The 14,297-nt window shown below is 44.5% G+C and overlaps 2 protein-coding genes across 2 annotated transcripts; both read right to left on the reverse strand.

Annotated features, from left to right (window-relative positions):
* Positions 1-149: 149 nt before the first annotated feature.
* Positions 150-10,460, reverse strand: LOC114360846 (trichohyalin-like). The gene is made up of 9 exons (XM_028315672.1): positions 10,389-10,460; positions 9,706-9,864; positions 8,677-8,814; positions 8,267-8,425; positions 7,859-8,017; positions 7,449-7,592; positions 5,549-5,740; positions 4,687-4,866; positions 150-430 (listed from the first exon to the last, which is right to left on the reverse strand). Exons 1-9 carry the CDS (start codon positions 10,458-10,460, stop codon positions 200-202), a joined length of 1,434 nt encoding a protein of 477 aa, XP_028171473.1. The 3' UTR covers positions 150-199.
* Positions 10,461-10,686: 226 nt separating this feature from the next.
* Positions 10,687-13,674, reverse strand: LOC114360847 (trichohyalin-like). The gene is made up of 5 exons (XM_028315673.1): positions 13,590-13,674; positions 12,843-13,030; positions 11,930-12,121; positions 11,032-11,211; positions 10,687-10,950 (listed from the first exon to the last, which is right to left on the reverse strand). Exons 1-5 carry the CDS (start codon positions 13,672-13,674, stop codon positions 10,687-10,689), a joined length of 909 nt encoding a protein of 302 aa, XP_028171474.1.
* Between the last annotated feature and the right edge of the window lie 623 nt (positions 13,675-14,297).

Raw genomic sequence — 14,297 nt, forward strand, 5'->3', positions numbered from 1 at the left:
CTGTCGGCCGACTAAAAGTCTCTAGGCGCGGGGAGTCTGTATTAAGGTTGGGCCAAACCAACGTGATCACACGCGATCAGCTTGGTGCAGCGATGGCGATCAGACTTAAATGCATTGATCGCTATCGCTGCACGCCGGCTGATCGCGTTGGTTTGTACCAACCTTTATGCAGGCGGATATAAACATTTTTAAAAGGCCTTTACTGAGTCCTCCCAGATCTGACAGCCTCCCTCATCTGCGCGGTAATGGCCGCCAATCGCCTAGCCTTCTTCAGCCTGACGTCTCTCGCGCGCGCAATCCTCGCGCTGCGCACTTCTGTCAGCGCAGCGCGCGCGGCGTGGGACGCGCGACGTGCTGCCTCCAGCGCGGAGACTTCTTGCCTGAGGAGCGTGGTCTCCCAGGAGCTTAGCGCGTTTGATATCGCTGCACGCTATAAATTAACAAAAACATGTATAAATCAGGGCATAATTAAATCCATTCTTACTTCCATAAAATGTATGAAACTTGTGTCTGTTTTCTATTTTTACTAATACATAATTTTATTGGCTATCGCATGATGTAACATACATATTTGCTTATTAATGTTAAGCTACCCACGCTTTCACTTATTTTTGAAGGAAGAGGTAAAAAATAAAAATTAAAAACTTGTAATTTTGCGATAAATGGGTCAAGCGCCAAAGAGTATTTTTATCGATAAAATTATCCCTAGTTTTCGCCCTTAAAGTTTGATCACTACATGCCCGGACACACTGTATAATAATATTTTGCCAAATGTTTAATATAATTAAAGTGAGCGCTATAACGATAGCCCTCATTGGCAGTTTTTGTGGGGACGGTGCATACGCAAAGTCCCTTCCAAAAATTAATTTAGCAATAATAAGTATATCCTGTCTAACACAGTTACCACATCTCTCAAGCAACATGGGCTAGTAAAGGAGTCAACCCATCCGCAGTGCAATGGACAGGCTTTGACTCGACTTTAACTTGCATTAATGTGATAAATTGGACGCCGAAAGTCATTAAAGGGAAAAAAATCTGGACACCGCGGGCTAGAAAAACGAAGCTCCGGCTCGTAGCCCCATCTAGTTGCCTTCAGGAAGGTGAATGTTTGGAACGGTTGCCGTTTTGCAGTGGTTACGTGCTCGGATGAAACGTAGCGACATCTAACGGAGGGTGTAAGACACAAACAGCACTTCTTGTCTGAGCTGAGAGCGTTAGAAATCTCCGTACGCTATTTATTGAAAAAAAAAAGAAACTTGAAGCTTGATGCAAATAATTCCAAAATGGAGGCGAATTTAGCAACAGTATAATAGATCTTCAGGATTTAATAAAATAAAAAGACGTTCAAATTGAAGAAGGTACGTTGCCTTTTTTCTGAATTAATTGCAAAACTGTACAAATGGCGAAAAAGACAAAGAGAAGTTGAGTTGCATGTGGTGAGTATTGGGATAACGTGTTAAGAGTTTTTGTGGGGACGGCATACGCACTACGCAGTCCCCTTTCCAAAAATTATGAGAACCTTAGAATAATCTATGATTAATTACCTACTTTCACAACCTTAAAGGGGTGAACCCTCAGATCATAGAAGGGAGAACCCATCCGCAGTGCAATGGACGGAGTTCGCCAATGGTCTTAGGCCAGCTGCCCAACTGCAGGTATAATAAGAAAATTGGATTTTGGGTGCCAAAAGTCATTATCGGAAAAAAAAATCTGGCCACCCCGGGCTAGAGAAACGAAGCCCGCACGTAACGCCATCTAAGTTTCCTTCAGGGATGTGAATGTTTGGAACGGTTCCCGTTTTGCAGGGGTTGCGTCTGGTTGCGTACCTACTCGGATGAAACGCAGCGACATCTAATGAGGGGCGTATGCCGCAGACACTATTCTGTTGAGAACATATCGTTCAGATTCTGTGAGAGGCAAGTGATACATCATTATTTTACTAGATGGCATTTATTGAAAATGTTTAGGGAAACCACAGAATTTTTATTAAATTATGAAGTACTATTAAAAATATCAAATGAAAGGATAAGTGATACCATGAAAAAATTTTATGTTATGGTGGTGAATTTTCGAAAAAGTTTCGGAACACGTTGAATGCAGTTCTTTTTCTTTTCAAAAATGAAGGAATGTTTTCTTTGCGTAAAATAAGAGTACTTTCTCTCCAGGTGCCAGGTGGCATTACAAAATTCCACCCTGTATAACTATACAGGGTGTTAGGTAAATGGGTATATGAGCCGACACTAGCCCATGTTAACATGGGCATATAAATGGTATGGTAAAGTCAGAAAATTGATATCTTCATTTTAATTATTTTAATTTTCATACAAATCGGATTTTATAAAATTTATTTTGTGAAGTCAGAAAATTGATATCTTCATTTTAATTATTTTAATTTTCATACAAATCGGATTTTATAAAATTTATTTTGTATGAAAATTAAAAAAATTAAAATGATGATATCAAATTTCTGACTTCACCATACCATTTATATGCCCATGTTAACATGGCCTAGTGTCGGCTCATATACCCATTTACCTAACACCCTGTATAGCGATGCCAATAATCGGCTAGATGACAAAATGTATTTAATTAGAAAATATTAGACTCGTATTTTTTGTTTTCTTTCATAATTAAATAATAACGTAACTTGAAATAGCGCTTTGCGTCACTACTCACGTCTATGTAGATTTTTTACTCAAAAGTGACGTCACGCAACATTTCAACTCAATATAATACTGTAATTATTCGATTAAGACAAAATATAAAAAATACGTGTCCAATATATTTTTATTATCTGTCCTCATTGGCAGAGTTTTTGTGGGGACGGTGCATACGCACAGTCCCTTCCAAAAATTTATCATTTCTGTAACATGACACCACCACATACATCGTCATTAGACTTGTGAAGGAGTCCACCCGTCCGCAGTGCAATGGACAGGCCTTGACTCGACTTTAACTTGCATTAATATGATAAATTGGACGCTGAAAGTGATTAAAGGGAAAAAAATCTGGACACCGCGGGCTAGAAAAACGAACCTCCGACTCGTAGCACCATCTAGTTGCTTTCAGAGATGTTAATGTTTGGAATGGTTGCCGTTTTGCAGGGGTTACGTGCTCGGATGAAACGCAGCGACATCTAGCGAGGGGCGTATGTCGCAGACACTATTCCGTTGAGAACAATAAACAAATTGTTCAGATTCTGTGAGAGGTAAGGGAAGTTAGTGACATTATCCTTAGTTTACTAGATGGCGTTTATTGAAAATGTTTAGGGATACCACAAAATTTTGTTAAATTACTATAAATAAAATACGAGTTTGTTGTTGATAAAAATACTTAATGCACATGTGATGTGATGTGTTAAAATAAAATAATTTAGCATCCCTGAACAACTGAAATAAAGCTAAGAACTATAATATTATGGAAATACCTTTACTGAATCAGCTAGGCCAAATTCTTCGCTCACAATATCCATTTAATGTATTTAAGAGTCCAGCTGTCTTTGGAACTCCTTCGCCGCGTTTCTTATTCCAGTACTTTGTATACTACATATCTTTAATATAAAATCTTCTCTGACCTGTGAGGCATCCCTCAGCATCGCGTTCCTTCTTCTCAAAGCGTCGTCTTCCCTCCTCCTCCTGGCGTCGGCCAGGTCCAGCTGTCTCCGGCACTCCTCCGCCAGGGTCATTCCAGCTTCTTCTAATGCTTTGTATACTATGTCTCTATAACATTCTCTGACCTGTGAGGCATCCCTCAGCATCGCGTTCCTCCTCCTCAAGGCGTCGTCTTCTCTCCTCCTCGCGTCGGCCAGGTCCAACTGTCTCCGGCACTCTTCCACCAGGGTCACCCTTGCTTCCTCTAGTGCTTTGTCTCCTATGTCTCATCATCATAATCATTCCAGCCACAGGATGTCCACTGCTGAACATAGGCCTCCCCCAATGATTTCTAGATTGACCGGTACCTTCCTGCTACTTTTATGAGGTCGTCTGTCCAGTGTCCGCCTTGTTAGACGTCCCACGCTAGTAATGTCTATTTAAAACACTTCTTTGACCTGTAAAGCATCCCGCAGCATCGCGATCCTTCTCTTTAACGCATCGTCCTCTCTCCTCCTCAATTCGATCATGTCCAGCTGTCAATGGAACTCCTTCGCCGCGTTTCTTATTCTAGTACTTTGTATACTACATATCTTTAACATAAACTCTTTTCTGACCTGTGAGGCATCCCTCAGCATCGCGTTCCTTCTTCTCAAAGCGTCGTCCTCCCTCCTCCTGGCGTCGGCCAGGTCCAGCTGTCTTCGCCACTCCTTCGTCAGGGTCGTTCCAGCTTCTTATTTGCTTTGTGTACTATGTCTCTATAACATTCTCTGACCTGTGAGGCATCCCTCAGCATCACATTCCTCCTCCTCAAGGCGTCGTCCTCCCTCCTCCTGGCGTCGGCCAGGTCCAGCTGTCTCCGGCACTCCTCCGCCAGGGTCATTCCAGCTTCTTCTAATGCTTTGTATACTATGTCTCTATAACATTCTCTGACCTGTGAGGCATCCCTCAGCATCGCGTTCCTCCTCCTCAAGGCGTCGTCTTCTCTCCTCCTCAATTCGATCATGTCCAGCTGTCTTTGGAACTCCTTCGCAGCGTTTCTTTTTCCAGTACTTTGTATACTACATAATATCTTTAACATAAACTCTTTTCTGACCTGTGAGGCATCCCTCAGCATCGCGTTTCTCCTCCTCAACGCGTCGTCTTCCCTCCTCCTCGCGTCGGCCAGGTCCAGCTGTCTCCGGCACTCCTCCGCCGCGCTCTGACGCAGGCGCCGGTCCGCAGCCAGGGTCGCTCGCGCTTCTTCTTCTAGTGCTTTGTCTACTATGTCTGTCACCTGTAAGTAATGTGATAGGAGTCAATGTCAAACCTGTGTAGATATCCGTCCAAGAATTTGATGCTACTTTATCAATAGTCAATGTTAAATTAGAAAATATTTTAATGTAGCCTAAAGACAAACTTAAGACATACCTATCCTAGAATTTGATGCAGTCATCAACACTTGAACTATAAGTATAATATGCTGGTCTCTGAAATAGGCTTGGATTCCATTTGGTAGTTCATAATAACCAAACTGAATCCTTGACTGCCATGTTTGAAGATGTAAAAACACAAGATTGTGTTTCAATCATCGCTCGCAAGTTGACGCTATACAATAGGATCCAGTAACAACTACACATGTTCCTTTTAATTGTGCTGCCAATCCATCGCTGGCTGCAGTCGCTTGAGATCTAGTTGCAAGCGCTTCTGTTACAGCTTCTCTGTATTGACTTAGCATCAGGTAAAGCCTGGTCCGTGAGCACCTAGAATTTTGTCCAATGACCTCTAGCTACCTATCCTTACTGTGCAATTGGCACCCGCAGTGAGTGTGCGAGCGCGATAGCAACATAATTACGCGCGAGCGATAATGATGGGTAGCTTGGGGTCATTGGACAAAATTCTACCTGCTCACGGACCAGACTATAGTAGTAATCTATTGAAGTTTAGAGAAACCATTAACTCTAGAACTCTTGTTTTACCTTCTGGTCTATGATCAGCGCTCGCAGGTCGTCGCTGCGCCTCTGCTTGTATCGGATGCAGTTCAGGAGCTCCCCCTGCTTGAGTTGCTGCTCTGTGGCCTGCCGCAGCTGCTTGTGTTCCAGCCTCAACCGCTCCTGGTGACGCTTTTGGGCGAGGTACCGCTTGTACTGGTCGAGGGTTTCAGCTTCTACCTAGAAAGAGTCACAGCACAACGAGGTATGTAACAAAGTTTTAGAAGGCAGTGGAAGTGAATCACTACCATCAGGTGATCCGTCTGCTCGTTTAATTGCGTCCTGTCACACAAAAAAGAAGTGGAGTCAAAGTAATAAAACTAAAATTAAATACAGTAGAATCCATTCAGTACGACTGGTACGACGTCGCTTATAACGACCTGATAGTACGACGTAAATATCGGCGCACAGCGTCGTTATAATTGGATTCTACTGTAAATAGATAGGGGTAAAGTTGACACACATGAACCCACCAAAATTTCAAAATTAACCTTACTTTCTGGTCGATAAAATCCCCGAGTTCGTACGTCCTTGCTGCGCTTCAGCTTGTATCTGATGCAGTCCAGAAACTTCCTTGCTTGAGCTACTCCATCACCCACCCTAGTGTTGTGTATTCCGCAGCCTGCCTCAGTTGCTAGTATTCTTGATTGTGGAGTCTCTACTTCGACAACAGGGCTCGAATAACCGTCCCTTTTTAAAATAAGAATGTACCATCTCTCTCTCCTCTTTCTCCTTCTGCCACATGCGCTGGAACTCCTCCGCCAGCCGCTCCCGCTCGTCGCTCTCGTCCCTCTTCTTGGCGAGGGCAGCCAGCAGCCGCCAGTCTCTCTCGGGGATGTCCAGCACATCGCTGGACTTATAGTCAAAGGTACGTATTGAGGTCAAACCTAGAGATTCATGTAAAAAGCTCTTCAAGTCTTACTTTCTGGTCTATACCAGAGCTCGCAGGCGCCTCTGCTTGTGTCTGATGCAGTCCAGAAACTTCCTTGCTTGAGCTACTCCATCACCCACCGTAGTGTGTGTTCCGCAGCCTGCCTCAGTTGCTAGTATTCTTGATTGTGGAGTCTCTACTTTGACAACAGGACTCGAATAGCCGACCCTTTTTAAAACAAGAATTTACCATCTCTCTCTCCTCCTTCCGCCTTATTGTTGGCGAGGGCAGCCAGCAGCCGCCAGTCTCTCTCGGGGATGTCCAGCACATCGCTGGACTTATAGTCAAAGGTACGTATTGAGGTCAAACCTAGAGATTCATGTAAAAATTTCTTCATGCCTTACTTACTGGTATATCAGAGGTCGCAGGCGCCTCTGCTTGTGTCTGATGCAGTCCAGAAGCTCCACATGTTTGAGCTACTCCATCACCTACCGTAGTTTTGTGTGTTCCGCAGCCTCAGTTGCTATTATTCTTAATGGTGGAGCCTGCTTCTGCCTTAACCACCGGACTTTTATGACCGACCCTTTTTAAAATAAGAATTTACAATCTCTCTGTCCTCCTTCTCCTTCTGCCACATGCGCTGGAACTCCTCCGCCAGCCGCTCCCGCTCGTCGCTCTCGTCCCTCTTCTTGGCGAGGGCAGCCAGCAGCCGCCAGTCTCTCTCGGGGATGTCCAGCACATCGCTGGACTTATAGTCAAAGGTACGTATTGAGGTCAAACCTAGAGATTCATGTAAAAAACTCTTCAAGCCTTTCATTCTGGTCTATAATCAGAGCTCGCAGGCGCCTCTGCTTGTGTCTGTTGCAGCCCAGAAGCTAACTTGCTTGAGCTACTCCAACACCTACCGTAGTGTTGTGTGTTCCGTAGCTTGCCTCAGTTTCTAGTATTCTTAATTGTGGAACCTCTACCTCGACAACAGGACTCGAAGAACCGTCCCTTTTTAAAATAAGAATTTACCATCTCTCTCTCCTCCTTCTCCTTCTGCCACATGCGCTGGAACTCCTCCGCCAGCCGCTCCCGCTCGTCGCTCTCGTCCCTCTTCTTGGCGAGGGCAGCCAGCAGCCGCCAGTCTCTCTCGGGGATGTCCAGCACATCTCTGGACTTATAGTCAAAGGTACGTATTGAGGTCAAACCTAGAGATTCATGTAAGAAGCTCTTCAAGCCTTTCATTCTGGTCTATAATTAGAGCTCGCAGGCGCCTCTGCTTGTGTCTGATGTAGTCCAGAAGCTCCCTTGCTTGAGCTACTCCATCACCTACCGTAGTGTGTGTTCCGCAGCCCGCCTCAGTTGCTAGTATTCTTGATTGTGGAGTCTCTACTTCGACAACAGGACTCGAATGACCGAGCCTTTTTAAAATAAGAATGTACCATCTCTCTCTCCTCTTTCTCCTTCTGCCACATGCGCTGGAACTCCTCCGCCAGCCGCTCCCGCTGGTCTCTCTCGTCCCTCTTCTGGCGAGGGCAGCCAGCAGCCGCCAGTCTCTCTCGGGGATGTCCAGGACTTGCTGATTTTGTAGTCGATGTTACCTATTGAGGTCAAACCTAGAGATTCATGTAAGAAGCTCTTCAAGCCTTACTTTCTGGTCTATATCAGAGCTCGCAGGCGCCTCTGCTTGTGTCTAATGCAGTCCAGAAGCTCCCTTGCTTGAGCTACTCCATCACCTACCGTAGTGTTGTGTTCCGCAGCCCGTCTCAGTTGCTAGTATTCTTGATTGTGGAGTCTCTACTTCGACAACAGGAATCGAATAACCGTCCCTTTTTAAAATAAGAATGTACCATCTCTCTCTCCTCCTTCTCCTTCTGCCACATGCGCTGGAACTCCTCCGCCAGCCGCTCCCGCTGGTCTCTCTCGTCCCTCTTCTGGCGAGGGCAGCCAGCAGCCGCCAGTCTCTCTCGGGGATGTCCAGGACTTGCTGATTTTGTAGTCGATGTTACCTATTGAGGTCAAACCTAGAGATTCATGTAAGAAGCTCTTCAAGCCTTACTTTCTGGTCTATATCAGAGCTCGCAGGCCCCTCTGCTTGTGTCTGATGCAGTCCAGAAGCTCCCTTGCTTGAGCTACTCCATCACCCACCCTAGTGTTGTATATTCCGCAGCCTGCCTCAGTTGCTAGTATTCTTGATTGTGGAGTCTCTACTTCGACAACAGGACTCAAATAACCGACCCTTTTTAAAATAAGAATGTACCATCTCTCTCTCCTGCTTCTCCTTCTGCCACATGCGCTGGAACTCCTCCGCCAGCCGCTCCCGATCGTCGCTCTCGTCCCTCTTCTTGGCGAGGGCAGCCAGCAGCCGCCAGTCTCTCTCGGGGCTGTCCAGGACATGCTGATTTTGTAGTCGATGTTACCTATTGAGGTCAAACCTAGAGATTCATGTAAGAAGCTCTTCAAGCCTTTCATTCTGGTCTACAATCAGAGCTCGCAGCGCCTCTGCTTGTGTCTAATGCAGTCCAGAAGCTCCCTTGCTTGAGCTACTCCATCACCTACTGTAGTGTTGTGTTCCGCAGCCTGCCTCAGTTGCTAGTATTCTTGATTGTGGAGTCTCTACTTCGACAACAGGGCTCGAATAACCGTCCCTTTTTAAAATAAGAATGTACCATCTCTCTCTCCTCCTTNTTTGTTACCTTATTAGAATAAGGTTGTGTTGTCTACTTTTTGACCAATTTGGGTGTCTCGAACTAATTGACGCTGACTGTACTACACAAATCCAATAGTTTTATACGTTACTCGCAAATCGTTGTTGATTCTACAACGATGTTATACTCAGTGTCAGGATTAGGTAGAAGCCTTCCTAGAGCTATTATCTAGTTGTTGGCTTATACCTGACTAGCTTTTGCCCGCGGCTTCACCCGTTTGAAATTTTGTTTGTCACAGATCATCATAAATTACAGCCTATGTGTTATTCTGGGTTATAAATAATAATACTGTAAAGTTTCATCAAAATCCGTTCAGTAGTTTTTGCGTGAAAGAGTAACAAACATCCACCCAGACATCCAAACTTTCGCATTTATGATATTAGTAGGAAGTTGTCGTTAGCCGATTACTTTTTCTACACATAAACTCTTGTCTGAACTGCGTCCCATCCCTTCTCACGTCGATGGGGTTCAGCTGTTTGACTGTTTGCGGCTCTTCTTCGCCTCCTCCAGTATTTTGTCTACTACATGACGTAGTTTATGTTAAAGAGATGTAGTCTACATCTCTTAAAGTCTTCTCTAACCTGCAGAGCATTTCTCAGCATCGCGTTCTTCCCCAATGCATCGTTCTCTCTTCTCGCGTCGATCAGGTCCAGCTGTTTGTGACACTCCTCCGCCAGGGTCGCCCTCGCTTCCTCCTTCAGTATTTTGTCTACTAGTCTCTTTAATATAAATAAACTGACCTGTGAAGCATCACAAGTAAGCGTCAGGTTTAGAAGTCTCCACCACTCCTCGTGTTCTCTTGTCTCATCTCCGCACGTCTACTGTCGTCTTGCATCTCCTCTTCAATTTAATGAAAATTACTTACCTAGCAGCTGCGCCGCACATCTCTTTATTGGAATCTCCCCATCGCTTTACTGGAAACCGGCCCTATGTTATAGAGACATAACATTCTCTGACCTGTGAAGCATCCCGCAGCATCGTGTTCCTTCTCTTTAACGCATCATCCTCTCTCCTCTTCAATTCGATCATGTCCAGCTGTCAATGGAACTCCTTCGCCGCGTTTCTTATTCCAGTACTTTGTATACTACATATCTTCAATATAAACTCTTTTCTGACCTGTGAGGCATCCCTCAACATCGCGTTCCTCCTCCTCAACGCGTCGTCCTCTCTCCTCCTGGCGTCGGCAGTCTTTCGTCAGCGTCACCCTCGCTTCCTCTTTTAGTACTTAGTCTACTAGTATCTTTAATATAAACTCTTCTCTGACCTGTGAGGCATCCCTCAGCATCGCGTTCCTTCTCCTCAAGGCGTCGTCTTCTCTCCTCCTCAATTCGATCATGTCCAGCTGTCATTGGAACTCCTTCGCCGCGTATCTTATTCCAGTACTTTGTATACTACATATCTTTAATATAAACTCTTTTCTGACCTGTGAGGCATCCCTCAGCATCGCGTTCCTCCTCCTCAAGGCGTCGTCTTCTCTCCTCCTCAATTCGATCATGTCCAGCTGTCTTTGGAACTCCTTCGCCGCGTTTCTTATTCCAGTACTTTGTATACTACTTACATCTCTATAACATAAACTCTTTTCTGACCTGTGAGGCATCCCTCAGCATCGCGTTCCTTCTTCTCAAAGCGTCGTCTTCCCTCCTCCTCCTGGCGTCGGCCAGGTCCAGCTGTTTTCGCCACTTCTTCGCCAGGGTTATTCCAGCTTCTTCTAATGCTTTGTGTACTATGTCTCTATTACATTCTCTGATCTGTGAGGCATCCCTCAGCATCGCATTTCTCCTCCTCAACGCATCATCCTCTCTCCTCTTCAATTCGATCATGTCCAGCTGTCAATGGAACTCCTTCACCGCGTTTCTTATTCCAGTACTTTGTATACTACATATCTTTAATATAAACTCTTTTCTGACCTGTGAGGCATCCCTCAGCATCGCGTTCCTCCTCCTCAAGGCGTCGTCTTCCCTCCTCCTGGCGTCGGCAAGGTCCAGTTGTCTCCGGCACTCCTCCGCCGCGCTCTGACGCAGGCGCCGGTTTGCAGCCAGGGTCGCTCGCGCTTCTTCTTCTAGTGCTTTGTCTACTATGTCTGTCACCTGTAAGTATGTGATAAGAGTCAATGTCAAACCTGTGTAGATATCCGTCCAAGAATTTGATGCTACTTTATTAATAGTCAATGTTAATTAGAAAATATTTTAATGTAGCCTAAATACTTAAAACATACCTATTCTAGAATTTGATGCAGTCATCAACACTTGAACTATAAGTATAATATGCTGGTCTCTGAAATAGGCTTGGATTCCATTTGGTAGTTCATAATAACCAAACTGAATCCTTGACTGCCATGTTTGAAGATGTAAAAACACAAGATTGTGTTTCAATCATCGCTCGCAAGTTGACGCTATACAATAGGATCCATCCAGTTACCACTACACATGTTCCATCTTTTTATTGTGCTTCCAATCCATCGCTGGCTGCAGTCGCTTGAGATCTAGTTGCAAGCGCTTCTCTTACAGCTTCTCTGTATTGACTTAGCATCAGGTAAAGCCTGGTCCGTGAGCACCTAGAATTTTGTCCAATGACCTCTAGCTACCTACCCTTAAGTATCGCTCGCGCGTAATTATATTGCTGTCGCGACTGTGCAATTGGCACCCGCAGTGAGTGTGCGAGCGCGATAGCAACATAATTACGCGCGAGCGATAATGATGGGTAGCTTGGGGTCATTGGACAAAATTCTACCTGCTCACGGACCAGACTATAGTAGTAATCTATTGAAGTTTAGTGAAACCATTAACTCTAGAACTCTTGTTTTACCTTTTGATCTATGATCAGCGCTCGCAGGTCGTCGCTGCGCCTCTGCTTGTATCGGATGCAGTTCAGGAGCTCCCCCTGCTTGAGTTGCTGCTCTGTGGCCTGCCGCAGCTGCTTGTGTTCCAGCCTCAACCGCTCCTGGTGACGCTTCTGAGCGAGGTACCGCTTGTACTGGTCGAGGGTTTCAGCTTCTACCTAGAAAGAGTCACAGCACAACGAGGTATGTAACAAAGTTTTAGAAGGCAGTGGAAGTGAATCACTTACCATCGGGTGATCCGTCTGCTAGTTTAATTGCGTCCTGTCACACAAAAAAAAAGTGGAGTCAAAGTAATAAAACTAAAATTAAATACAGTAGAATCCATTCAGTACGACTGGTACGACGTCGCTTATAACGACCTGATAGTACGACGTAAATATCGGCGCACAGCGTCGTTATAATTGGATTCTACTGTAAATAGATAGGGGTAAAGTTGACACACATGAACCTGTCTGATGAACCATCAACATGTCTTACTTTCTGGTCGATAAAATCCCCGAGCTCGTACGTCCTCGCTGCGATTTAGCTTGTATCTGATGCAGTCCAGAAACTTCCTTGCTTGAGCTACTCCATCAACCACCGTAGTGTTTTTTCCGTAGCCTGCGTCAGTTGCTAGTATTCTTGATTGTGGAGTCTCTACTTCGACAATAGGACTCGAATAACCGACCCTTTTTAAAATAAGAATGTACCATATCTCTGTCCTCCTTNTTCTGCTTGTGTCTGTTGCAGTCCAGAAGCTCCCTTGCTTGAGCTACTCCATCACCTACCGTAGTGTTATGTGTTCCGCAGCCTCAGTTGCTATTATTCTTAATGGTGGAGCCTGCTTCTGCCTTAACCATCGAACTTGTATGACTGACTCTTTTTAACATAAGAATTTACCATCTCTCTCTCCTCTTTCTCCTTCTGCCACATGCGCTGGAACTCCTCCGCCAGCCGCTCCCGCTCGTCGCTCTCGTCCCTCTTCTTGGCGAGGGCAGCCAGCAGCCGCCAGTCTCTCTCGGGGATGTCCAGCACATCGCTGGCTTCGTAGTCCACGGTACCAACGAGTTGGGACAGGGAGCTGGGAACTGGAAGAAAAATATCATAAAAGGAGATGGACTCAACAGCTGGATATCGGACTATCTACCGATTCGAGAATGCTATTTAGTTAGTAGGTAGGTTGGGGACCAGCATTGTAATTAGTTCAAAATTCAACCAACAGATGGCGTTGTACCATGTTTAACTCGCGCAAGTGAAGTATTTTCTTGCCCATGCCACGGTAATACTGTGCCCATGCATAGACGACTGACAACAGGGTTTTATTTGGACATTAATGCACATAATCTAAGTATCTACGAAGTACTAATACAGGGTGGAATTTTGTAATGCGACTTGGAGGGAAAGTACTCTTAATACTGTAGATAGAAAAGTTTACTGAAAGAAAAAAAATCTCTATTTTTGAAAAGAAAGAGAACTGGATTCAAAGATTTTCTCACCTTAAAGGCCTTCACCTTAGAGGCCGGCAACGCACCTGTAACGCCCCTGGGACTACAGGTGTCTATGGGCGACGGTAATTATTACTTACCATCAGGTGATCCCTATGCTCGTTAGACTCCTGTCACAAAAAAAAATTGTGTGTTTACTTACTGTTAGTGGGCACAGCTCGTCTCACCGGGGATGTGGTGCCCGACCGCCTCGGAGTCTCAGTTATTATTTTATAACAAAACACCATTTCAATAGCTACTTCCTTCTATACAAAGCGATACCGTGGGAACCACTTAATTGGACTACAAAGAGCAAGCTATTTGTTTATATAACTTTGTTTGTTTTAACTGTGATACAATTTGTGTTGTTGTTAGGAGAGTTTTTAGGCTCCTATTGTTAATATTATTTTGAGAATATTCGTTCAGTTCAATACATACTTATTTGTTGACGAGTCACTGTTCTAAGTAACTGTGAAAAGAATGGTTACCAGACATAAGAAACTATTACCTAACTAATTAGTTTCGTATTTAATCCATTTGTATATCGATTACTGTTATTGCATCGTCGTAAAATATCTTTTCTTTAAACATCGCGTCAACGTATAGGTATTGATGCGTTACAAATGATTGAATGATTAATGCATGCTATTCGTATTTGATAATTTGCCGATTTAAATCAATTAACATCGTAACAGAAAAAACGTTTATTTTTCTGCAGTTCATCAATCAAGTCAAGCAATAACTAACTACCACTCATTTTCAATGCAACAAGTGTGAAATTCTAATCACTGTTCGAATTTTATCCGCAATGTCGCTGAATATAGATTGCATTCACACAATTTAAGGCACTAGGTTTTTCTAGATTAGACTT

The sequence above is a fragment of the Ostrinia furnacalis genome, unplaced genomic scaffold (genome assembly GCF_004193835.3).
Source record: "Ostrinia furnacalis isolate ACB-3 unplaced genomic scaffold, ASM419383v2 OfSCF5188, whole genome shotgun sequence".
Taxonomy (NCBI): Eukaryota; Metazoa; Arthropoda; class Insecta; order Lepidoptera; family Crambidae; genus Ostrinia; species Ostrinia furnacalis.